The sequence below is a fragment of the Copadichromis virginalis genome, linkage group LG15 (genome assembly GCF_057382275.1).
Source record: "Copadichromis virginalis isolate Kocher_CV1m ecotype Utaka linkage group LG15, C_Virginalis_male_GT1.1, whole genome shotgun sequence".
Taxonomy (NCBI): domain Eukaryota; kingdom Metazoa; phylum Chordata; class Actinopteri; order Cichliformes; family Cichlidae; genus Copadichromis; species Copadichromis virginalis.
In genome coordinates, this window is record NC_140632.1 from 24,740,181 (window position 1) to 24,766,422 (window position 26,242).

Genomic DNA, 26,242 nt, shown 5'->3' on the forward strand with positions numbered 1-26,242 from the left:
TTAAAGTGGTAATAATATAATTGCAATGAATAGGTGTAGGGGGAATAATATTATCAAAATAACTAGAGGAACTATGCTGCCTGCCACAGCCCCATCAAATGAAAAAAAAAAAAAAAACCGTTTGGTTTTTTGGCACTTGGGGTGGTTATCGTCCATTTATCGTTATCGAGGTTAACTGCTCAATTTATCGTGATATTGATTTTAGGCCATATCGCCCAGCCCTAGTCTCATTACTTGAAACTACAGGCACACTAAAGAATCTTTGGGGCTGAATGTGGGTAAAAATATTTTCAGAGTGAATTCGTGTTTTGTGTCTCTGTCTTTGTGTTAAAGGGTTAATGTGTTCTTTCTGTCTCTCCTGCAGTGAGGGCCCTCTCACAGTCGTGGTGCCGTCCATGTCCAACGGACCCACACGCCTAACGTCTGCACCTTCACAAGGAATTTTTATACAAGGGCGCCACTTTCAGCACGCACAACTGCCCTCCGCAATAAGGAAACCAGTCCAAAGGTGAGACAGAGCCAGTCCGAGCAACTTCTTGTACAACTGCAGATTTGTTTTTTATTTTTCTCCTTTTTTTTTTTTCTTTCTGGCTTACTTGGAGATAGGGCTGTGCGATATGACAAATCTCATATCCTGATATAAGACCTTTATCGTCCAGACAACAATATTTAACACAACATTTTTACTTTTTCTGTAAATTCTGTGAATCTCGGGCAACTCGACTTGCGTGAAGTGGTTTCACCTGGATGATAGCTGCTCCCTTTTGCAGTCTTCTTGTATATGTGCATACATGTCACTCAATTACTGTAGCAAAAAATAATGGATGTAGACATTTTCTACTGTACCTGAGCACTCAGAGCGCTTCATACAGAGAAGGCTTTGGACTGCGTCCCTGAGTGTGTCCTGTGGGGGGTGCTGTGGTAGTGTGCGGCATCAGGCCTGTGGTAACGTGATGTTTGATTCTTGCGCAGCTACAACGAGTCCTCGGTTTGCTTTGATGCCGACAGGCTCAGACTCGTTCTACATTGCCTCTGGTCAGTGACTCTGGTCATAACTTCTGTGTGACAGAATTTCCTGGTGCAGCCCAGTGATGGAGCGGTTCTGGTCTTTTGTGGATGATGAAGTTCTCTTGGCTTCACTTTGTAGCTGAGAGCGATGTGGCTGGGAGGAGCATCGGCAAATGATGCCACGGAAAAGTGCCCAGTGTGAGGGAGCTGCTGGCTCAGCCAGAGGAGTTTAAGTATCTCGGGGTCTTGTTTGTGATTAGAGGAGGGAGCAGGAGATTTTTGCAGCATCTGCGCTGATGTGGATGCTATACCTCTCTGTGGTGGTGGAGCATGAAAGCCAAGCTCTCAGTTTAGTTGTTTCCCACCCTCACCCGTCGTCACGAACCGTGGATACAAGCACCCTCCAGAGTTTTCTTTGAAGGGTGTCTGAACACTTGGTCAGCGGGGGCTCAGAGTACAGCCGCTGCTCCTCTGCATCGAAAGGATGCATGGACGCCTCCGAGGTCCCATAAACACATCACGAACGTCTCCTGCACGCTCGATACTGCTGTTTATGTGTGAAATTTGCTTGAGCTATGACTTCAGGAATCGTGTTACCGGCCTCAGAGTGAGTGCTGCTTCTTACTGGAGTCATTCTGAAAAACCACCGTTTAGCTTTTACATCCCTATAATTCCACTGTTGGGAAACAGGCTGCGTAAATGTTCCTTAACTAGATAAAACTAAGCTGATGCTTGATAAGCATGAGATATTCTTGACAGTAGATGAAAGTAATTTGAATCTAAGAGATGTGCTCGGGTTCCTTTTATAGTCTTCCTGTGTGTAAAAGGAAGTGTGCTGCAGAGAAATAAGTTTAATTGAACTGCAGCTGCAGAAAATGAATTACAGTGCAGGACTTGATTGCATTAGTGAGATGTTTTTCTCTCTTGATTTTCATCTTCAAGCAGCCTTGATTTGAAGGAAAGGTAAGGCTTTGATCCGAACTAACCGGAGCTCATTTCATGGCCCTGGATCGTTGATCCTCTCATTTGTTTCTAAAGGTTTTTTGTTTGTTTGTTTTTGTGCTCAGCACATTTTGTCAGTTTTTGCTTTGCTTAAGTTTCATGACTGTTTGATGGAAACACTCTTTCCAGGAAAGTTACTCAGGGCATGTTTTTCACAGTTATTGTTTCATTAACGGTGTGAAGTGTTGAGGTTTTTCTGAATGAAGAAGGATCTCAACCTCCATAAAATACCAGACTGAAAGCCAAACTTGCTGGATGGTCTGTTTTACACTGTGTTGGAATTACTTTGTCACATAATTCCATTTAAAAGTGCTGCCAGCTACAGCGGTCGTGTCACACTCCCCATATATACATAAAATTAAAAAAATTGGACCCCTGTGAAGCTGATGATCGGAGAAATTGTGCACATTGAAGAAGCACTCATGAAACTCGGCATATTTCTAAGATGTTTAGTTCTTGGAGCCTTTTGTTGACTGTTTGTTTTGTGCCGTTGGACGGTTATGAGAGGGGAAAATGAAGAACTTCAGTCCCATCCAAAGATACTGGGACAAAATCAAATGTAAACGGCTCTGGAAGCTTTACTTGCATGCCTCTAGTGCTCGGTCTCCATCGTAAATATCCCATCAAACACCTAAAACGAATTTTCTTCAGCCAGAGTGCCAAACCGTTCCGTTTGCAAAGTTGTACAACAGACTCTTTGTAAGTGCTCTCATCAGAAAACCTGGAATCAGTAAATATTTATCATTAATTGCTTCATAAATGACTTAATTTTTATGGCAGCATCTGTTTCTTGTGATTTTTAGCTTCAGACACCATCAGTCTCCGTGAGAGGTTTGTGTTTATTTTAAGCCCGGTTAAGCCTCTCAGTGTTCAGCCTGTTAATTATTTAGCCTGCGGTGTCTCCACCACGATCAAGATTATTTTTAAAGTTTCTCAATTTACAGAAGAAAAAAAAATGTCTGAAAGTCAGAGTGAAGATCTGGATTTGCTGAGAACATGAACTGCCAGCTTTGCCAGAGGTTACCAAAGTATTTATGTTTTGGTTTTTTTTTGGTCCCCTTCTCCTGCAGAAACGACTTCTCCACCACACAGCAAACTCTCGAGGTAGACAACATCGTCCTCACCTGCCCAGAGATGCCAGGTAACCTCACAGCACACTGAGCGCATCGCACTGCATGTTTTTAAAGACTTTCCCGAGATCAGGCTGCTGGCGATTACAGGCAGTTGGCTGGTGTTGAGTTTCGACAGGCACGCTGTGTTCCCGTTACCTGCAGAGAAAAGTGTGCGCGATGTGTTCGGCATCTGTGTGTGTAAGATGAGTGCTACTCGGTGTCTGTATTTGTGTAACGTTTGTGTAAGCGGGCTGCGTGTGTGTGCTCGCTGAGTGTGACAGCCAGCAGCGTCTGCAGGGCTACAGATCTGGGCTCAGCCTCCTCCTTGTTCCTGCCAGAGGACGAGGAGGAGGAGACCCAAGGCCTCCCACATTAATCCTCCAAGCTCCCGGCAGATGCAGGAAACTTAGAAAAACATTTGCTGAGCTAATAAATGCCAGGCTCTGAAGGCCATTGGGTTATTTTGCAAAAGATATTTTCAAAATAAAGTGTGACCTTGGAGAGGAAGGTTTTCTTATCAGTAGTTTTAATTTTGCCAGTTAAAGTGATTAAAGGAGCTCAGAGAGAATAAAAGAATTTCGTTACGTGCTGAGGCATGTTTCACTGCTCATAATAAAACGCTATGAATCAATATTTGGACACCTGTGAGCGCACCGAGCATTTCCACTTAAAAATGTACACTTCTCCAGTCTCACTTAATAAGATCATGTGGGACTGTTAGTACGCGGCAGCTCGTGCCCGCTGCACTAGTTCGCCCTGGGTTTCGCCTCCCAGACTGCACACACGCTGCCTTGTCTTTGTCCAGGAAGGTTTTCAGAATGATGCCACCTGTTGATCCTTTTATGGGTTCATCTTACAGAGGAGGAGACCCTGAACATAAAACGTCGTGTCCAGCAGAAGAGGAAACCGCTGGAGGGATGCAGCTTTTCTTCGCAGGTCAAAGCAGCAGAGGTGAGGGAACCCAACACTCGGCAAACAGTCAGACAAACTGATGAATGTTTGGCAGGAAGTGGGTATTCGCCACGGTCTAAACTAACAGAGTGAAGAGCTGGTGAACAAATGCAGAGTTTATCCATCCCGTGTGGAAGACGTTAGATGAATTCATTCATTTAAAATCCGTGATTTATTTATTTTATTTATTTTTAAATAATAATGCGTCAACTATGTTGTGAAAGTGATGACTGTACAGTTTGCTGCCCAGCTGAAGCTTCATGCACACAGAAGGGGCTGCAACACAATCATTTAAACGAGAAATCAGACTTTTGGCTGTGAAATAATCGACTGTGGGGACAAAAATCAACACCACCCAACAGTAACAGAGGTGATTGCATGTATGAGGGGTTTGTTTTATCATTTTCAGTGGGGAAAAAACATTTTGTCACTCATCCTCAGTCTGAGGACCAAACACTACATCCACATGAATCAATATTTCCAGACCTGGATGATTCAGTTGAATCAAGACAAATTATTTAATGTGGTGTTTGGTCAGTTTTGAAAGCACTAAACCAAATCTGGAGTACAGGTGTCTTAGACAGTCTGTTAGTACTGCTAACTGCACAGTAAAAGTACTTCAAAAGGCTCCAGCAACACATCCTTTAGACAGGTCCACTAAACATCAAGCCTGAACACAAATGAACAGGCGAGTTTTCACACCTTTATTTCTATGGGGCTGACCCCCTGCTGGAGCCTCTGGTGGACATTAAAGGAACTGCAGCTATGTTAGTCTTGGCGGTTAAAGGTCGGAGTACATGTGTGGAAAAAAAGCTTTAAGAGGCTGAGCTTGGCAGCTGTTATGTGTCACAGGAGTTGTAAAGTAAATATTGGTTTAAGATGCTGACTCAGATTCCTGAATGGGTAAATAAACAGTTTTTCCTAGTAAGGTCACCATATCTGATTCCATGTTATGTTCACTGCTTGCTTCTGCTGCACATAACTTTATTTTTTTAGCCTCTTTAAGTTTTGTCCACCTTCTTCCTTCTGATCCCATTTAACTCGTAGTTTTGGAGCTGAAACAATTTCATTAATTCTCACTCATACAGACTCTCGTCTTCAGTGGAATAAAGAAGAAAATCTGTAATTAAATCATCTGCTTGTAACTTTCAGATTGTTGTAGTGACCAGAACAAAACCTTTTATCACCTCTAATGAGTGTTTTATGTCGGCAGCCTCTCCGGTCGACCGTCTGCTCGAGGATGTGTGTGAAGTGCAACAAACCGAGTAACGACAGCAGCAAGTGTCAGAACTGTGGGAACAATCTATCGACGCCGCCGTGCCAGCAGACTACGCTGCCCACCCCGGCCCTGCGGCCCTCCATCAGATCCCAGCCCTCCTCTGGACCAAACAGCCTGCAGCAAAACTTTTACAAACCGGTCGTGACCGCAAGGGTTCCCCGCGGGGACGCCCTGTCCACACGGCTCGCGACCACCAGGGGGACCCTGCTGCCTCTGAACAACGGGAGGACACCCCTGTTAGCAGGGACGTCGAGCTGCTGCGCGGCCAGAAACCCACCCAAAGCTACGAGGACGGCGACGGCGGCACAGCAGCACGAACTGAACGATCCTAGTGAGTAAAGCATCCGAGCTTTTCATCGAGCTTCTAGGTAAAGCAGAGTGTGGAGATGATGAATTCACTCGTCGTGCATCACTTTGTGGCTGATGTTGACAGGAAAGTGTAAAAAATATTTAATAAGTAACTGCAAATAAGTAAGTACAGTAAAATGAGATTAACAAGTAGTCTCTGTAATTTAAGATGGCTTTTCTGCTTTTGAAGGATTTGGTTTCGGGTGATTGTGGCTCAAGAGTTGGGAGTTCGTCTTGTAATCAGAAGGTTGCCGGTTCGAGCCCCGGCTTGGACAGTCTCGGTCGTTGTGTCCTTGGGCAAGACACTTCACCCGTTGCCTACTGGTGGTGGTCAGAGGGCCCGGTGGCGCCAGTGTCCGGCAGCCTCGCCTCTGTCAGTGCACCCCAGGGTGGCTGTGGCTACAATGTAGCTTGCCATCACCAGTGTGTGAATGTGTGTGTGAATGGGTGGATGACTGGATGTGTAAAGCGCTTTGGGGTCCTTAGGGACTAGTAAAGCGCTATATAAATACAGGCCATTTACCATTTTATATTTTCATATCCAGTACCTTTCCTGTTTTTCTCTCCGAGATAGAAGCTTTAAAAGACTTCCCCTAGAAGTTCCACATTTTTGGGGGCTCAGGATGGAAAAACCAATTAATTTGTCGACTTGCTTCCTGTTTACTTTTGGGTTTTGCATAGTTTATCATACTGGGATAAGGCGTCCTTTTGATTGATTAAATGAGATGTTCTGGGCTTTTACTTTAACTGCCTGTCCTGAAGTTGATCCCACGTCTCTCATATTTTTAGTTTGATAGAAACTCGGTGATTGAAAGCTCTCAGACTTATTTTCAGTAGCTGTTTGTCCTCGTGCTTGAAGCCCGTCGTCGAGAGTGTCTCCAGTTTTTACAGAAATGCAGTTTTCGCCTGGTGACCGATCGGGATTAGCCGATTCATGTCTGCACACCACCTTCGGTTTGTTTAATGAAGCCGTGCAGGATTTGAAGATTCTCAGAGTTAAAGTTCATCGAGGGATCAGATTCGTAGTCATTTTGTTTGTCCACGTGTTTGGCTGCTAGAGCTGCACAGAGCTCAAACATCGGAGGCTTCGTATCAACCGGAGACGCTGAGAGACCGAGCTGACATTTTAAAGGCTTATAGCAAGAATGTACAGTAATTATTCCACCAGTGGAAGTGCATTTTTAAAAAGCTAGAAAAATTATGTGCTTCTAGTTCTGCCGTGTTTGAAAAGACACAACCTGAAAATCTACATCACTCCTCATGCAGGTCCAGATTTGTGTGGTTTGCTTTTTGCACATATGAGTAATGTCGTGTGGTTGAAAGGTTTCCGCTCACTTCAGGCACAAAGCTGAAAATGAGCCAGCGGAGAGACGTTTAACAGGGTTTCATGTTCCCCTCAGTCGTCCTGTCCAGTGATGAGGAGGAGGAAGAGGCCGACAACGCCAGCACAGGAAGCGTCAACAGACTGGACAGCGTTTCCCCTCGACCCGCCGACTCCGCTCACTCCTCTCCGGCGCCCTCCGGAGGCAGGGTGGAAGCGGCAGTGAAAAGCGTCGCAGAGGAGGAGGAGGTGAACCTAGACTTCTTTGAAGAAATGGTGAGCACGAAGATCACGATACCTCGGCGAGCGCGGATGAAAGATCAGGTGAGACGTGGTGGGATGTTTTTGGGGCTCGTCCGATTCCTCCTGTAGCTTCACCGCAGATAACTGATGCTTTTCCTTCTTTTCTTCCACAGTTTGGGAATCAACCTCCCGAGCAGTTCTCACCGAGGACGAAGAAACCCAAAATTGAGTCCAGCCTGTGCGACAGCATCATCCTGGAGTGTCGGAGCGTAAGAGTGGGCTCTCTACGCAGGATGGTGACGAAGCCCGTCGTCGTGAGTCTCTCCAGTTTTTATAGAAATGTCGTTTTCAGTCTCGGGATCAGGATCAGCTGAATTGTGTCAGCACACCACCTTTGGTTTGATTGATGAAACCGTGCAGGATTTGAAGATTTTCAGAGTTAAGATTCACAGAGGGTGGGTCTCAGATTTGGTGCTTCTTAATCATTTTTCTCACATTTTGAGCCCTCTGAGTGCAGAAGCTGGAATCATTACATTTTCAGGGCTGGAAAAAACACATTTAAGCTTTACAAACTGCATCCAAGTCAATTTTCACCCACTTAGAGTCACAGTCTAAACCTGCGTCACGTCTGTGATGTAGAGGAACACGAACGAGCTTCGGTAATTAAGATGCTTTGTGTGTTTTCTGATGATTCACTGGAGAAAACGTCAGAGTGCCTTTTCAAAGGTCATATCAACCAGAGTGCTTTCCATTTAAGGCCCATGTATTCACTTTCTTAATGACCAATCAATTCTCCAGAAAATAGCATCACCATTCCCGGAAGATCCCTCGGATCTGTGTGTAGAGAGCAGGAGGGCGTGAAGCGTCTGATGTCTTTGCATTTCCCTCACGATCAATAAGAAGTAGAACTCCGAGATGCAGCTTTACTATTTGATCTTTTCCAATTGGCTACAAACAGTTTAGTTGTTCCTATGAGCATTAATACCTGATCCTAAACCAGCTCTTTGCTCCTGCTGACATTCTCTAAGCCTGCACTTTAATGCTGGTTTTTATTTGTATTATTGAATGTCAGACCTTTGAAACAAAATGAAAATGAAACACTTTTCTTCTTACGCTGATTTAGTCAAATTTTTGAGATGTTGGGAAGTCTGTCAGCTTACAGCTTCAGTGATCACCGTCGGCCTCTGTTTTTATTACCACTATTCATCGGCAGTACGTTTTAAAGCTCAGTTTTTAAAACCTTATGATGTAACTACAGCCCAGCCTATGCAGCAGTATATGAATGACTAACGTCAGATTGTGGATGGATTATCTCAGTTGTTCTCCTGGCTGATGTTTGGTCCGTTTACAGCATCCTGCCATGTGATTGCATTTGTCCCTGACCACCGAGAACGCTCACGTTAACTTTTATCAAGTGGAAAAAAGTTAGCGTTCATCCTCCAGCTTAAATGTGTTTATATTATGTTAACCATAGCTGTGTAGCTAGCCACCACATAGCACAGCATTATATATGAGCTAGCCCAACTTCAGTAACCCTACAAACGTCACTGCTGTTTAGTTTTCTGTCTCCATTTATATTTGAAGTGATGGCAGAGCTGTACGTTTTAATTTTGTCAGAAATCTCTGAGTCAGAAACTCAGAACTTGTATCTAATATGTTTAGGTGGAAACTAGAAAGCTAACTTCTAACTCCATTAAATTTCATAAATTCTGTTTTCATGGATGTCTGGATGTTAAACTTTATTGTTGCACCTGGTAGAGCAGCCACACTGATCACTTTATTACAGATGAAAGAAAGTAGACCGTCTGTAACTGTCAGTGATGCTGCAGTGTTTGTTTGACTTTGGGACCTGAAGCAGAATTTGGACCCAGAAACAGCTAGTGATGTCTTACTGACCAAAGAGCTTAAGCATGCACCTTTAGCATGTCACTCTCGTAGTGCAGTTTCACGTTATTTGTGAAAACAGCCACTTACCCATAACTGTGATTGGGATGCTGCTCTTTCATGTGAGCACACAGGGGAACCTCTGGGTTAGCTTAGGGTAATTAAATCCTGATAAAGAGAAATTAATTCGATTGCAGTTTTTACACAGAACTTGAGTGTGTTTATACTTTCACTCCACTTCTGTGTTCTCTCAGGGACTTTAACTTGGATGATTTTCAGAGTATGAATTTTGTAGTGTAAGCTATTATACAAACCAAAAAAAAAATCAGCGGTGGGGGATGAAGGGGTCTATTTTTCATTAAATGATCTTTTATGTTAGTATTCTAAGAAGAGTTTTAAACACTTACCAGCAGCAAGACATAAACTGCTGATATGTGAAAAATGACTGAATTTGTATTAGAAGAGTTATAAGGATCTACAGTAGACAAATCTGCTGGTAAATAAATAAATAAATAATAAATAAGATGACACATTTAGACTTCTGGCAGATTAATTAAACAGATTTAATTAGATGTACCATAATTGTAGTTGCCATTTTTTGTGGTGTTACCTTATGTGTGACGCTAGGGGTCACTTTTTGTGTGTTAAGGTATGGCGTGTTTATGGAACTGCATTTAAGGTAGACACGGGTAATTGGTGTCAGGTGTTATTGGTCAGAAGAAACAAACAGTTTGTGACCGCTGCACTGTTGTGATTTTTATGATAAATGATGTTGGATAAAGAAAGTTTGAATAACTAAAACAACCGATGGAATGCAATAAAGATGTTAAACAGATGCGATAAGTACGACTGGAGTTATTGGACTGTGACAAGAAAATTCATAACGGTGGCATCGCGTCACCCCTGCCATCGAACACCTCAGTGGCTTCAAGCGTAGGCTTAGCCTCTACCGATGTACAATGTAAAAATAAAAATGTTTTAAAACCTGAGATTTAAGCCTCAAATTTAAAAACTGATCGAATCCTGAGTCCGGTGAGAATAAATTAGTCTGTCTTGTTCTTTTGTCTCCTCAGTTTTCCATCGAGCACATCCAGCTGGAGACCGAAGGTATGAAGCTGCACTAATGATGGCATTAAATAACTCGCAGAGAGGAGGAAGATGATGATGGATGCTGAACATTGCTTCAGAGTAGAGCTGGGCGATAGTACGATAACGATATGTATCGCGATATAACTTTTACTCGATAGAGAAATTAAGCTATCGCGATAGACCTCGCCGCTCTTGTCCTCCTTAAAAAAAAAAAAAAAAAAAAAAGGTCAGCCAATCCAAATTAAGTAGCGCAGAGCCGAACCAATCACAGCCGCAGCGTCACGTCGCGTGACTTGTTACGTACAGCACAAGTGCCAAGCCGCACGTGTGTTTGTTTGGGAAGCAGCCAGCGGGTAATGGAGGAAATGAGTGTGCCGACTAGAAAAATCAACCGAGCGTGACCGAAGAGAAAACAGATGATGGTTCCAATGCCGGAGAGATTGTCGAACGGAAGAGCCATAGAAGTTCCGTAGTGTGAAGGTATTTCGGCTATTTCAAGTCTGACAAAAAACAGAGTAGCGTGCACTGTAAATGTGCCGAAAACAAGTCTGGAAATACAATAAACTGGTGCATGCGTCACACTGTGCACCACGTTATTGTTTCAGTGAAATGAATTTCTACAATACTGTTACTGTTAATTGTACTCTCTGCAGTGTTTAAATGCTTACATATACACACAGTTACTGTCCCTCCACACTTACGACTCGGTTCTGCTTCTATGCCCCAGCTTTGTTTACTTTTTCCCACCGAGGCTTCTAGACTTCTGATTGGCCAACATTTCTGCACGGTTAGGAATCTAGCGCCACCTGCTGCTTTGGCATGTTCATAGCAGCGTTTCCCTTCATTTCTGCCTTTATGTGTGGACGGGATTATTTTTTAAAACAAAAACGGAAAATCTCAGTTTTCAAAAATACCCGTGTACGTGTGGACGTAGCCTCAGTCTCTGACTGGAAGCGCTAATTCGTCATTCGGCTTTTGTCAGACTAAAGTAACTGTTAAAACTGTTTGAAAAGCTCAGCTATACAACAAGGAGAGATTGAGAATTTCCTTTTAGTTCTCAGTTTATTTGATACTGACAAAAGTTAGTCAGTTTTGTCTGTTCTTCTGTAAAACAAACTAAGATTTATTTTTAGAATAAGTGGAATTGACAATTTAGTCTGTTTCGTTTGTTCTATTTTGAAACTTAAACGCTTTAGCGGCTGCCTTTTGTGTAGTTTGCAATATTTGCCTTTATTTATCTGAAAAAGTCTCATGTTCCTTAAGTACATCTACCCTGTTGAACTTATTATGGGAAATAAATATTTAAATAAGAACAAGCTGCTGATTATTTCACATTTTACTTGTGAGCAACGGCACATTTAAATCTTACAAATATAGTTATTTGGCTTATATCGTGATAGATATCGTTATCGCCTGAAATGAAAAAAAACATATCGTGATATGAAAAAATCTCATATCGCCCAGCTCTACTTCAGAGAAATGCAGCTGTGCAGTTTCCTCTTTGTGCTCGTCAGCAGAGATCAGAGCTGTTACTAGGGGGAGAAAAAAAACCCTGAAACTGCAGCAGACTGCAGCACGCTGCCACTGATCAGATAAATGATTAAATAAATCACATGACATCAGGGTGGAGGAAGCCCGCAGGGTGTCAGGGGCAGGTGTTTGGTGTACATTTCCTAATAATTAATAACACTTAAATGAACCTGTGATCTCTCTTTTATAAACCGATGAAAACATGTGGAGGACAGAAACTCTGAGCTTCAGCAAACGTGAAAATAAAGTTGTTGTTTACGCAAACGCACCCTCATGGTGTCCCTGTTCGTTTTTTTTGTTTGTTTTCCTGAAATGTGTCCATTTGTCCACCTTCAGGCTCAGAGCGCGGCACTGTAGAGAAGGTGTGCCTTCAGGCGTCGGAGCTGATCAGCTGCGAGTGGTGCAACGTGCGGAAACTTCCCGTCTTGTTCTTCCAGACGACCCCGCAGGAGTGCCAGCGCCTGCGCACTCAGCTCAACATGTCCAAGGAGAAGGGAGGCCAGTGGTACGACTGCACAGGAGACGGTGAGTACACAAATGTTTCCTTGGCGGCGTGGCATTGACGTGTCTTCATGCTGAGTCAAAGTAAACTCAAGTCAGACCGCTACCCCTTCTCGCCGCCAGAGTCGGACGAGAAGTACATCGTCCTCATCTTTGAGAACGGCTTGCCGATGAAGGAGCAGATGATCCTGGAGGACATCCTGGGCGAGATCGGCAGGACCAACAAACTCATCCCCTTCCCTGCCAAGCTGCCCTTCGAGGAGGCCAACATCCGACTCGTCAACTACAACAAGGCAACAAAGCAGAGGGAGGAGAAGGTGGGAAACCTGCAGATCTCAAAATAAAGTCAAAACTGGGCTTATGTAATGTTCGAGGTTAACGTTTATATGTACCAGTATTACATTTATGCAGTAAACTGGACGCCCTCTGGGGATGGGTATCGTTTAGGTTTTATCCGATACCAGTACCAAACCGGTACTTTTGAAACTGTGCTCGAACCAGTGCTTAAAGAATGGAGAACACAAACTTTGTCCTAAACCTCTCATGTTCAGCTGTTTCCCACTTTTTCTTTGGTCATTTTAGCCTTTTTGGCCAGGGTGAAGGGAGTATCTGCCATCAAACAAGAAGACAGCCGCATGTAACTACGACAGTGTTTGCTAGTTCACCTTACATGCATTAATGTAATAACGTGGTTAGCATACTCAACGTAAATTACACACGAACAACATTAAGCTACTCGCCCAGAGAAGAACGGCTGCTGCTGCCATCATCATCTGTCATCATTTCTGCTACACTGGCAGGGCTAGGGGCCAGGACTCTCCTCTTCGGGTTCTTGGGGGATGTTGCTAACTCCGGGTCCGATAACAGGCACCACACCCGCAGTAGATGTGCACGGTGTGAGTTCTTGCAGCAAGCTACCAAATACGGCGCATTTCTCGGCTTTTAAAAAAAAAAAACCGCTTTGCATCACCAGCTGTTTCATCGGATTTGAGGTGTTACCTCCTTTGCACAGTATCAGCTTAAAGCACTTGTTGCAGGCTGCTGAGTTTGCATCTTTTGCTGTGGAGTACAGCCAGACTTTTGACCGCTTTGCTTTGGGCATTTTTAATCTGTAGCTCTGCTCTAAAAGAACGTACGTACCTGGGCCCGCCTACTATCCTCGGAAAGGTAAAATGATTGGCTAGAATTCAAATTGTATGACATCTCAGGGGGGAAAAAAACACCGAAATAAAGCACCGAAATGTGCGCTGCTTTTCGGTCTGGTTACTACCGTTTATGACAGAACCGGTGCCATAATTGCACCAGATACCGGTACCCATCCCTAACGCCTGATGACTCATATCCACTATCCACCCCCAGGGCTGAAAAATAAATTGATTATGGCGTGTTTTTATATATAAAAACACGCCATAATCAATTTATCTATATGGTCATATTTATGTGGTATTGTGTTATACCACAGTGACTGCAGCTGGTCAAACAGTTTAAGATTAAAAGCCAGATTTCTTTTCCTTTTTTTTTTTTTTTTTTTTTTTAAATATTGCGCTACCTTTTATTTCTTTTTTTCTTTCTTCTCTTCTTTGCTCTCTGCAGGTGACGCCGGTACACACCCCACCCAAACTCACCCCCGCCTCCTCCCCAGTAACCAAGGCTTCACAGGTCTCCCCCGTAGCATCCGTCAGCATGCCTGTGCGCACGCGGATGGCCACCCGACAGCAGACCAGCGCCTTCTTTGAAGATGATGAAGACGACATGACCGACCTGCAGCCCACCTTCTCCGGACCAATCATCAAGTGAGCACCTCTGCTGCCCCCTGCAGGGCTTGTTGACCTGTTCAATTCAAAACTAATCCTGCAGTTTAAATCACAGCGTCACGTTTACTTTTCAGTATCAGGAGTCGTTTAACTGTTTGCCCTGTCGATGGCGCTGCTGTTACCCTCATCTCTGTGTTGCAGGTTAATGGTGTACCCTCCTCCTCCAGCCAAAGGTGGAATAACCGTCACTAATGAAGACCTGCACTGCCTTAATGATGGGGAATTCCTTAACGATGTTATCATAGACTTTTATTTAAAGTAAGTTTTCATGTCGTCTATACTCAAGATCATTCTGGGGTTTTTTTTGTTTGTTTTGTTTTTTAAGGCTGAGATCATTTTCGGTGACATTTTCTTCCTGTCCTGTTTAGATATTTAGTTTTAGAGAAGTTAAAAAAAGAAGATGCACAAAAAATCCATGTGTTCAGCTCTTTCTTCTACAAACGGCTGAACCAGAGAGAGCGCAGGAACGCCCCGGACACAACAAACCTGCCGTGAGTGTCGCCTCTGCCTGCACCGGATGTTTTTAAAGATAATTGTCTGACGGTTTGACTCCTAAACCTGACTTCTTTTGGTTTCCCAGCATCCAGAAAAGGAAGCACAACAGGGTAAAGACGTGGACTCGACATGTTGATCTATTCCAGAAGGATTTTATTTTCGTTCCTATCAATGAGTCGTGAGTGTCTGGATCTGTACTCGGCTGTTTTTCATGGGAAGCTTTGGTCCTGTGAAGCCGTTGAAATGCTGAATGACGGAAGCTCTGTTTCTATTTCCTCAGAGCGCACTGGTACCTGGCCGTTATCTGCTTCCCGGGCCTTGACCGTCCGGTGCTTGAGCAGAACCCGCTGTACCACAGCCTGTTTCCCGCCACCCTCACCGCAGAGTCTGAGGAGAACATCCCGGACCACTGCCGGCCTCTGTCTCCCGACAGAGACGGGCTGGACAGCTCCTCGGAGCAGCTTTCACCCGGAGGAGCTCCGGAGGGGTCCTTGGACGATCTGACTGATGGCGAACTCGCTACTGAAAGCCCTGCATTCACGGAGGGTGGGCAGCAAGAGCCCTCTGCAATGTCAGGGAACGGCCAGGTCAACGGCGAGCAACAATACACGAGTGAGTCGAGCACCGGGGCTCTGACCAGTGGTTCAGTAAGGGCGTTTCAGAGAAACACGGGGTAGTTAAACTTACTTAATACACCAGAATGTGGTGAAGTTTGAAACGTTCGTCTCTCGAGAGGCATTTAATGAAAACAAAGCTACATGTTGCACACAACGGCGTAGCAGGGAGTTTGCCTCACAGAGGCATCTTCATCACACCCTTCTCACCCTGCTGAGGGTTTGATGAAAGTTTGTATTCAAGTTTTCTTCTGTTTAATAATCTGTTGATTGGTTTCTGCGATTTCTAGGCGGATTGCACAGAATCAGTATGTGCTACGGTTCAGGAAAAATGGACGACGACCCCTACACCTTCTCCGATGACCAGAGCTCCTGTCAGGTGCTTCAGCCTTCAGTGTGTGTGTGTGTGTGTGTGTGTGTGTGTGTGTGTGTGTGCACACACTCAATGAGTTCTGTGTCTGTGCAGGACGAGTGCAGCGAGGACGGGACTCTGGCTGAAGATGGTCTCGGCTCCGACGCCTCGAGCCTGACAACCAAACAGAGCCTTTGCAAACAGTGAGTGCACGCACTGCTGCTACTCCACCTGCAGAGGGGGCCGCTGCCCTGCTGAAGCAAAGAGCAGAGCGAGCCCTCGCTCACACAATCGTGTGTTCTCTCTTTCAGGCCTTGTATTCTCATCATGGACTCCCTGAGAGGCCCGGCTCGATCCACCGTGGTCAAAACTCTGAGAGAGTGAGTGTCCACATCTGCACTGACAAACATCTGGCTCATTCCTGGTATTCGTCACTGTTTAAGTCCATGTCGTATGAAAATAGGCCAATGATCATTTCTATATAGCTTGTCTTACACGATTAGCCCCCTCTATCACAGGAAACAACTCTAGGTATCCAGTTATTTATTTTTACAGTCACTGATTTATTTATATATTATGTTATTTCTACTAATATATTCTTTTAGCACTGTAGCCTAAAATGCTCATTACTTTTGCATAGCATTAATAAATGCCTAACTTAACTGAATTAAATAAAATGGTATTATAAAGTCTTTATGGTTAATTAAAAGGAGTAAACTGACAAAAATGTAATTTTAAAATCTTGGACCTGCTCACCTGTAGCTGTGCTACTCTGCAACCAAAACAATGAGTGTGTCTTTACCGCAGCTTCAAGTTAATACAGAACACAACCAAAGAAACCCGATGCTGCAGTCAGCTAAGTTTGATGCCTAATCTTAGAGGAGACAAACATTATCAAAGAGATGGTGTCTGTCTCCTGAATCCAAACTAGAAGCTGGTTCCACAGAAGAGGGGCCTGAAAACTGAAGGCTCTGCCTCCCATTCTACTTTTAAATACTCTAGGAACAACAAGTAGGCCTGCAGAGCGAGAGCGAAGAGCTCTAATGAGGTGATATGGTACTATAAGGTGATTAAGATGGGGCCTGATGAAGACCTTGTACAGGGAGTGCAGAATTATTAGGCAAATGAGTATTTTGTCCACATCATCCTCTTCATGCATGTTGTCTTACTCCAAGCTGTATAGGCTCGAAAGCCTACTACCAATTAAGCATATTAGGTGATGTGCATCTCTGTAATGAGAAGGGGTGTGGTCTAATGACATCAACACCCTATATCAGGTGTGCATAATTATTAGGCAACGTCCTTTCCTTTGGCAAAATGGGTCAAAAGAAGGACTTGACAGGCTCAGAAAAGTCAAAAATAGTGAGATATCTTGCAGAGGGATGCAGCAGTCTCAAAATTGCAAAGCTTCTGAAGCGTGATCATCGAACAATCAAGCGTTTCATTCAAAATAGTCAACAGGGTCGCATGAAGCGTGTGGAAAAACCAAGACGCAAAATAACTGCCCATGAACTGAGAAAAGTCAAGCGTGCAGCTGCCAAGATGCCACTTGCCACCAGTTTGGCCATATTTCAGAGCTGCAACATCACTGGAGTGCCCAAACGCACAAGGTGTGCAATACTCAGAGACATGGCCAAGGTAAGAAAGGCTGAAAGACGACGACCACCACTGAACAAGACACACAAGCTGAAACGTCAAGACTGGGCCAAGAAATATCTCAAGACTGGTTTTTCTAAGGTTTTATGGACTGATGAAATGAGAGTGAGTCTTGATGGGCCAGATGGATGGGCCCGTGGCTGGATTGGTAAAGGGCAGAGAGCTCCAGTCCGACTCAGACGCCAGCAAGGTGGAGGTGGAGTACTGGTTTGGGCTGGTATCATCAAAGATGAGCTTGTGGGGCCTTTTCGGGTTGAGGATGGAGTCAAGCTCAACTCCCAGTCCTACTGCCAGTTTCTGGAAGACACCTTCTTCAAGCAGTGGTACAGGAAGAAGTCTGCATCCTTCAAGAAAAACATGAGTTTCATGCAGGACAATGCTCCATCACACACGTCCAAGTACTCCACAGCGTGGCTGGCAAGAAAGGGTATAAAAGAAGAAAAACTAATGACATGGCCTCCTTGTTCATCTGATCTGAACCCCATTGAGAACCTGTGGTCCATCATCAAATGTGAGATTTACAAGGAGGGAAAACAGTACACCTCTCTGAACAGTGTGTGGGAGGCTGTGGTTGCTGCTGCACGCAATGTTGATGGTGAACAGATCAAAACACTGACAGAATCCATGGATGGCAGGCTTTTGAGTGTCCTTGCAAAGAAAGGTGGCTATATTGGTCGCTGATTTGTTTTTGTTTTGTTTTTGAATGTCAGAAATGTATATTTGTGAATGTGGAGATGTTATATTGGTTTCACTGGTAAAAATAAAGAATTGAAATGGGTATATATTTGTTTTTTGTTAAGTTGCCTAATAATTATGCACAGTAATAGTCACCTGCACACACAGATATCCCCCTAAAATAGCTAAAACTAAAAACTACTTCCAAAAACATTCAGCTTTGATATTAATGAGTTTTTTGGGTTCATTGAAAACATGGTTGTTGTTCAATAATAAAATTATCCCTCAAAAATACAACTTGCCTAATAATTCTGCACTCCCTGTATGGTGTGGGAGAAATTTTTTAAAAAAAAAAATCCACATACCAGCGAATACTTGGAGTCATGGCTGGAAAGTTCAGAAAGTTGTTTTTATTGTTTGTTGTAAAATTTACAGTTTTTATAGCAGAAGATTTCTTTTTAAAAAGCTGCTGCACAGTCATCAGTTATTTGATTACCTGTTGCTGTTTGCACAAAATCATCATTACTGTGTTAAACACACATTTTAAACCTAATCAAGAATGTCAGCATAAATATTTATGAGAAACCCAAACTGTATGAAAATCACTTATTCGAGTTCTGCAGTCCTCTGCTTACACACACACACACACACACACACACACACACACACACACAGCACCTGTGCTGACGCATCTTCCCAGCGACCAATCAGTTGCCTCCATTTATCAATCATAGAAGTAATCTGCTTGGAGTGCATAAAATGCTTTAACGTTGAGGCTACTCGGACCTGCTCTGTGGGTTTCGTGGCGTCTGTCTGCGTTTGTTTTAGGTACCTGGAGGTAGAGTGGGAGGTGCGTAAAGGCACTCAAAGGAGTTTTGGGAAGGACGTCATGAAGGGTTCCAGCCCACGCGTCCCTCAGCAGGACAACTTCAGCGACTGTGGCGTTTACATCCTGCAGTATGTGGAGAGCTTCTTTGAGGTGAGAGCTTTATAGAGTTGGACATCGGTGCAGTTCTGGTCAGGAGTTGAAAATTCAGGCTGCTCTGTAAGTGACATTTGTCCTTCGTCCTTTCCGTACAGAATCCGATTCCCAGCTTCCACCTGCCAATGAACCTGTTGGAGTGGTTCCCTCAGCAGAGGATGAAAACGAAGCGCGAGGAGATCAAGGAGCTTATCCGAAAGATTCAAGCTCAGCAGGAACTGGACAAGAAGGAGTCTGACCAGGTCGAGGCTCCGCCAGGCTCCCCAGAGGAGCCGGAGATCGAAGAGACATCTGGGTTGAACGGCAGACTGCCAAACGTACCCATTAGACCCTGAATCCACCTCACCCCCCTCCTGTTTGGCGTGGGAGGGGGGCGTGGACCTGATTGTACGCTGCTGGTTTCACTTTGACGTGTCTGAAACGTTCCTCACCTCCCTCCGTTAACCACAGATCACACCTGAACTTTGTACTGAATAAATGATGAAGTGTAAATACGCCGGAGTTTCTCCCGCTGCCTTTGTAATTTACTGTTATACGAGTCATTCATGGAGTGCCCCGTTAAGTTATGTTTCATAGATGTTCTTCTCTCTGCAGGAGGATCCCTGCAGAAGATACTGTCTCGCTCTCGCATTGGTTATTTTCTAAGCTTTCAGGTTTGTGTAGACAAACAGAAGGAGAAGAATAAAAGAACAGAAAATTGCTGTCTAAGTTATAAGGATCCACCCGTCTGAGGAGAGAAACAGTTTTTGGAGAGTTGATTTCCAGCTCGTGAATCACACGGTCGTAGTTCAGTGCTTGTTGTGTCTCTTCCATGTGGAGTGGATAAATTTTCAGCATTAAAAGAAAACTTTTGATGCAAGAGCACTTCCTCTGCCTTAGCTTCTCATTTGTTTCCTCAGCCACAACATCAACACCCACCGTCACGGCGCGGACCGCCGGTCAGCTGATCCGGGCTCCAGCTTCAGGTGGAGGTTTGGTTTGAGCGTGATGTGGGAGGGGTGTAAATGTAGCAGGAAAATATCCTCCCAGCTACGTGCTGTTGATATACAGTGGCTTGAAAAGGTATTCGGCCCCCTTGAACTTTTCCACCTTTTGTCACATTACAGCCACAAACATGAATCAATTTTATTGGAATTCCACGTGAAAGACCAACACAAAGTGGTGCACACGTGAGAAGTGGAACGAAAATCATACATGATTCCAAACATTTTTTACAAATAAATAACTGCAAAGTGGGGTGTGTGTAATTATTCAGCCCCCTCACATGTCCTTTGTCCTTTCCGTACACATTCAGATGTGCAGAGCTGGTAGAGACATACCCTAAAAGACTGGCAGCTGTAATTGCAGCAAAAGGTGGTTCTACGAAGTATTGACTCAGGGGGCTGAATAATTGCACACACCCCACTTCTCAGTTATTTATTTGTTAAAAATGAAGTGGAACGAAAATCATGTCTGATTGTACACCACTTTGTGTTGGTCTTTCATGTGGAATTCCAATAAAATTGATTCATGTTTGTGGCTGACAAAATGTGGAAAAGTTCAAGGGAGCCGAATACTTTTGCAAGCCACTGTAAGTGAAATGAAGCAGGTATGTCAAACATCAACTCTGCTGAATTTTGTTTTCACCAATGTTTGGAGTTTTCTGTGACCTCATCCATCTACCTGAATGTCTTCCTTGACTTGCAAGGAGTGCCTGGAGTTGGCCACCCCTGCTCTAGACGCTGCTGAACTAGCCCAGGGGTGGGCAACTCCAGGCCTCGAGGGCCAGTGTCCCTGCAGGTTTTAGATGTGTCCTTGAACCAACACAGCTGATTTAAATGGCTAAATTAGCTCCTCAACATGTCCTGAAGTTCTCCAGAGGCCTGGTAACGAACTAATCATGTGATTCAGGTGTGTTGACCCAAGGTGAGATCTAAAACCCGCAGGACACCGGCCCTCGAGCCCTGGAATTGCCCACCCCTGAACTAGCAGATTAAGGAGCTGCTTCACTCCTGGCTGTTTCATCTGGGCCGCCTAGATGCCGAGAGGACTTTGAACGTCTCTGTGTGAACCTGCGTTAATTAGTTCCCTTCATATCAGACCAATCTGTGAACCTGAGAAGCAACCCCACACATAATGCTATCACCCCCATGCTTCACAGTAAGTCTGGTGTTAACAGTGCCTGGTCTTTCCTCAGCAATAATTTAGTTCACTCCCTAAAAATCCAAGTTTTGAATTCATCTTCAGGATTTTACGCTCAAGTCTGGAAAGTGGACGTCTCCATGTCAGGCCTCTGATGCTCAGTTAGAGGCTGTTGGGCTATGACAAAGGCTCTTGGCTGATAATCTCGGAGTATAACGTCTTTTCCCACGACCACCAGAGTTGCTCACTGCAGCTGCATCAGCTAGTGTTAAATCCCTTGAACCAAATTAATCGCTGTAGTAATTATCTAGTGGAAGGTTCTTTCTAATTTGCTCTGTTCAGTCCTGCTGGTGACTTTATTTTATATATGTGGTTTTTTTTAGCAGGCAGCGTTCTTAAGAGATGTGAGATGTCCACTTTCGACCAATCGTGGAACAGTAAAGATTTTACGTCTGAACCAGTCAACTCCAGATTTTCTCTTCTTAATTGGATCGAGCCCCACGTCACATAAAAACACATCCATGCAGACAGGCAAACCGAACCGGTCCCGTCACCATCCTAGGAAAGTCCAGAAAGGTGACTAACCAGCTGTTTGATTCTTTTAGTTTGATATGCCAGTGAGCAGAAACATCTGGACCTGCTGTGTGTCCTCACTCAGGTGTGGCTCCTCGCAGTGATCAACATGAAGCAAGTTCAGTTTGTTGAAGGTCGCCTGCTGCATCAGGTGGTTTGTTTGAAGCGCTGCTCTCAGCTTTCAGTTTTCTAACCAGCGTCCCATTACAGACAATAAAACATTCATGACTCCTCTGCGGTGTTTTGTCCTTCCACTTACCATGAAACCTTTACAGCATCAAAGCATTAAATATAAATTAAGTGTTTTGTGTTGATGGAAGCCGAAGCCCTGATCATGATTGTCTTTAAGAAGATAAAACCAGCGCCTGCTTTACTTCCTGGCTTCTTTCCAGAGTTTTTAAATCAAGAGCAGCCACTCAGGCAGGGCTTTCTCCAGCTGCTCTAACAGCCTGAGCTTGTACAGTCTTATTATTTCAAACTTTAAATAAAGCCTCGTAGACTCGAGTCTAGCGTTTCTGACTGACACAGACTGAATACATCACATATAACCTCATCAGATGCTTTTCTGCTCTTACTGATCACTCAAAGCACTTTTCACGCATCTTTTTGTTTTATTCCCTGAAATGCTTCATCCACTTTGCATCCACACCAAACAGACACAGCTGTGGTAGGAAGCCGGAGTACCCGGAGGAGGAAACCCGGGAGACCCCAGGTCTCATCTTGAGATCTACATCAAAGAGAAAAGAAAGCACCACAGGAGATGGCAAATACCATAAATAGACACAAACCACAACAAGAACAAAAACACTTCAAAGAGACACAAAAAACACAAATACACAAAGGATCTACAAAGAGACATCAGTAATGACGAAGACACAAAACTACCAGAAATAGACAAAAAAAAAAAGACTCAAGCATCTGCATGCAATGAGTAGGCAAAAATAAGTGTATGCAAAATATTACAGAAGACACAAAACCACGTGAAAGCAGCACACATTTACCTAAACAAATATAAAATGACCATGAAACAACTTTCTACACTTTTAAGAAGACAAAAATAATCTTAAAAGAGAAAAACACCTTGGAATGGACAGAGCAAAAGAAAAGGAAATAAAACGCCTATGTAACAGAGAAACAAGATTGTAGACAAAAACTGTCTCGCAACACACACAAAAATTACCAAAAGACACAAAAATGATAGCAAAAACAACAACAACGACGACAAAACACTCCTATGTGAAACAAACGATTAAAACGCATCACCACAAAAACATATAAAAACAGACACACTACTAAAAGGATTAAAACAAACATAAAAACAAACATATGGAAACGTCATGAAACAATTCGAAGACACAAAACAACAACAACAAAGCAATCCATGCACTGACTGCAAAACAACACAAACCGAGCACAAAGAAATCACCAAACTACGGAAAATGATTACAAAAACAAAACGACGTGAAATACGATGAGGCAAAAATAACCACGAAAAAGATGAAAACATTTTGTGAGAACCGCTGAAGAGACACAAATGTAAGATTTTTTGTGACCAGTGTTTAGAAATAAAAACACTATTTCGTATATTTCTTTTTTTTTTTCTTTTTTGTGTAACATTGTCAGTTTTTCTCCGTTTTTATTCAATTATTCTTTTATTGATATCGTGAGAAATTCAGTCCAGAACAAAGAAAACGCGTCACAGAAGATTTTGGCTCATCTTTAAATCACAGACCAACTTTGACTCGAGCAACGAGAAGAGTCCTCTCAGCAAACCAAAGCACAAACTCCACAAGCATCTCAACCACCTGTGACAGCTGAGGCAACATCTGCATCTCACCTGGTGCTTACAGCTTCATTGATATGACCTGATTAATTAATGATCATCTGTATTTTACTGTATTCCATCCGAGAGTCGTGTGCTGTGAGTGTGGCAGCAGACAGATTAGCACCATTGTTGTCGTCTTTGACATTATCCCTATTAATCCTTCCTCACACACACATCTGAACGTGTAAAGAGTGGAGATGATTTTTCTACAGCCTCTGTGGGACTTCAGATTTATTCGTGTCAGAGCTTCTGCTGATTTTCCTGATTTGTCTCAGATGCTTCTGTGAGTCCCAGTTTGGAGAGTGATTTTACTCATGAAAATGAGCTTCCTGGGAACATGCCAGAAACAATGAAGCGAAAAACTGCAGTTCCTCTAACGGCCACATGAGGCTGATTCTAAAGGCGAGTGCATCCTCACAGAGAGCGTAAAAGCTGGACCAGAGTCACCAGTGCTGTGCTGTACTGCAAATTTGGGTTTTGATCTAGTACCAAGTAAATATCAGGCCAGTACTACCAATAGCTATACTTTAAACTTGTAAAGGCAGCTTATGTACAGGGGAGCAGCGTGTCGTGATTTATGAAATGAATAATTATGAATTTTCTGAACTCATTTTAGTGAATACTAAATCACTGTAATTTTTACTTTCCACAGTAATTAGTTAGTACAATGAGTAGTTTTCCCTCTTCATAAAATCTCTAACAAGGATGAATAATTATTATGAGCCATCCATTTGGATGCTGCACCTCACTGTAGCTAATTTAAAACACTGAGCTGGACCTCTCATTTGGAGTTATACGACCAGTAGAAACCAGACCAGTGAGTGATGTCACGGTGGCTAAATCCATCTTTAAATACAGGCTGGGGGACCCTCAGGGCTCCGTGTTCAGTCCACTTCTTTTTTACAATGTACACAAACAACAGCAGACTTCCTGCTCAGAACTTTGATTCCTTCCTGGGATCTTATGTTTTTCACACTCTTGTTTAAAACGCAAGGGGTTTTATAATTTATAATATATAATAGTTTTTTAATTTTCTGTTATGTATTTGCAAAAAATAAATAATACAGCACCAAAAACATTTTCATTTCCTAAGTCAGACTTTTTATGAGATATTTTAGTTGCTGTGTGAAACCCTGTTACAAATGCACCAGATTTAAAAAATGTTCTTTAATAAACTCTTGGCCACTGGGCTGAAGGTCATCCTCGTATTAAATATTCAATTTCAGATAAAATTTAATAAAAATTACATTTAACAATTTTTCAATGGTTACACATTTTTTTTGTTAATTTTTAGCATTTATTTGCAAATCTTTGCTCAAATTTAAACTTTTACAAAGTCAGCAGATTTGCCCCCCCTCAATCTAAGAGACACATTTGTGATTATTTTATTAAAAATGATATGGGAACCGGGTTAAAATTAGAGTAACAGGATTGCACAAGTTATGCATTCAGCCACGTTAAGTAATATATATATATATATATATATATATATATATATATATATATATATATATTACTTGTATTTGTAGATTAAATGTGACAAAAACCAAACAAAAGAAGGAAAAAGTGGATTTATAACTTATTTTAGAAATGTTTTTCCATAGATTTCTTTTTTTATTTGTTTATTTATTTTTTACAAAGTTTACACAATAAATGTGTGTCTTAGTGTTTATTTTCAAATTAATGGGGAGTGGGGGACAGAAATTGTTGAATATTTTGCTTTTCTTTTTAGCATAAAAAATGAAACTATGATGTTTAAATAAAGCCCTCCTCTCCGGACAGCGGCCCCTGCAGGACGGACCCCTCCGCCGGAGATTATTGGCACAGCCAGTGACGTCACGGGGCCAGTTTCCCAGGATTGCTGCGGGAGTCGGAGGCTGCTGGGCGGGGAGAGCGTGGGCCAGGTTGCCGGAGCGGATCATCTGGAGACAACCGGCACTGTGCGGCTAGTACGAGCGCTCCTTTTTCTGGAAATTTCTTTTTTTAAAACCCTGCTTCTGTAAAACAAGCTGAGGAGTCCCGGGAGTTTCCTCTGAGAGCAGGTAGGTCGTACCGGCGTGCACCGGGGAGGTTTTATCTTTACAAGCCTGGGATGTTAGCTAGCTGACGGGCTACAGGAGACGCAGCGTCCCGGTGCTAGCAACAAGCAACCCGGGGAGGCAGTCCAGACACCGGGGACGAAAACCGTCGACACTGGGCTAAAAGCTGGGGGAGGAACTACCGAGTCCACTGGAATTTAGCGCAGTTTTCCCCTAACAGCATCCACCATCTTTATTTTAATTTTTTTTTTTTTTTACAATGAGTTAATATGCTTGGGTTTGTGTAGCTTTGTTGATAAGAGTTGATGCCACACTACCTTCAAAAACCTGGCCATTTAAAGTTTCTGTAACGACCAAAGGAGGGATGTACGAAAATTACAGTCTCCAATGCATATTTCGAATAATTAGGACCCTCTCTTAAATTCGGCTTACACAACAACTGCTGTGCCCCACTTTATTTCAATACAGCTTCCAACTTTTTAATGCGCTGCCATTACCACCCGATGGAGGGGTTCTGGTGGCAGGACTCAGTGTAAGAAGATGAAACAGCAAGATCAAAAAGTTGGATTATTTTCGTGGAAATTTTATACACCTGCCGAATGAAAACAGGTGTCTCTCGGATTATAAAAAACGATGACTCATTGTTCATATCCAGTGTGCGTGCGTGAAAGGCAAGGCGATTCAACATGTCACCTGTTTTGAACGAGGTTCGGCCCGGCGTGAGATCGCGTTAGAACATTTATCACAAGCCTTGTTAGGTTAGAGGGAGGTAAAAGGGGAAAGAGGCTGGCAGTTGAGATGCAGGTTCAGTGGTGCGTACATGACACG

General features: G+C 43.4%; 2 protein-coding genes across 7 annotated transcripts in view; both read left to right on the plus strand.

The window, feature by feature from the left end:
• Positions 1-19,720, plus strand: part of senp6a (SUMO specific peptidase 6a) — a 29,693-nt gene extending 9,973 nt beyond the window's left edge. For 2 of the 4 annotated variants that reach the window (XM_085432652.1, XM_085432655.1), the window contains 20 exons: positions 365-508; positions 1,951-1,971; positions 3,081-3,151; positions 3,982-4,073; positions 5,287-5,683; positions 7,101-7,345; positions 7,438-7,578; positions 10,222-10,255; positions 12,104-12,292; positions 12,392-12,585; positions 13,862-14,061; positions 14,224-14,340; positions 14,451-14,573; positions 14,663-14,755; positions 14,858-15,189; positions 15,482-15,570; positions 15,658-15,746; positions 15,855-15,923; positions 18,703-18,853; positions 18,955-19,720. In XM_085432652.1, coding sequence (XP_085288778.1) covers positions 365-508; positions 1,951-1,971; positions 3,081-3,151; positions 3,982-4,073; positions 5,287-5,683; positions 7,101-7,345; positions 7,438-7,578; positions 10,222-10,255; positions 12,104-12,292; positions 12,392-12,585; positions 13,862-14,061; positions 14,224-14,340; positions 14,451-14,573; positions 14,663-14,755; positions 14,858-15,189; positions 15,482-15,570; positions 15,658-15,746; positions 15,855-15,923; positions 18,703-18,853; positions 18,955-19,191 — 3,028 coding nt within the window. In that variant the 3' untranslated portion in view covers positions 19,192-19,720. The remainder of the gene's footprint in view (positions 1-364; positions 509-1,950; positions 1,972-3,080; positions 3,152-3,981; positions 4,074-5,286; positions 5,684-7,100; positions 7,346-7,437; positions 7,579-10,221; positions 10,256-12,103; positions 12,293-12,391; positions 12,586-13,861; positions 14,062-14,223; positions 14,341-14,450; positions 14,574-14,662; positions 14,756-14,857; positions 15,190-15,481; positions 15,571-15,657; positions 15,747-15,854; positions 15,924-18,702; positions 18,854-18,954) is intronic. The other 2 variants (XM_085432653.1, XM_085432654.1) reach the window with 2 other exon arrangements.
• Positions 19,721-25,234: 5,514 nt separating this feature from the next.
• The window catches only part of LOC146692539 (unconventional myosin-VI), a 156,626-nt gene continuing 155,618 nt past the window's right edge, over positions 25,235-26,242 (plus strand). For all 3 annotated transcript variants that reach the window (XM_085432657.1, XM_085432658.1, XM_085432659.1), the window contains exon 1: positions 25,235-25,417. The gene's annotated coding sequence lies outside the window, so the exon portion shown is untranslated. The remainder of the gene's footprint in view (positions 25,418-26,242) is intronic.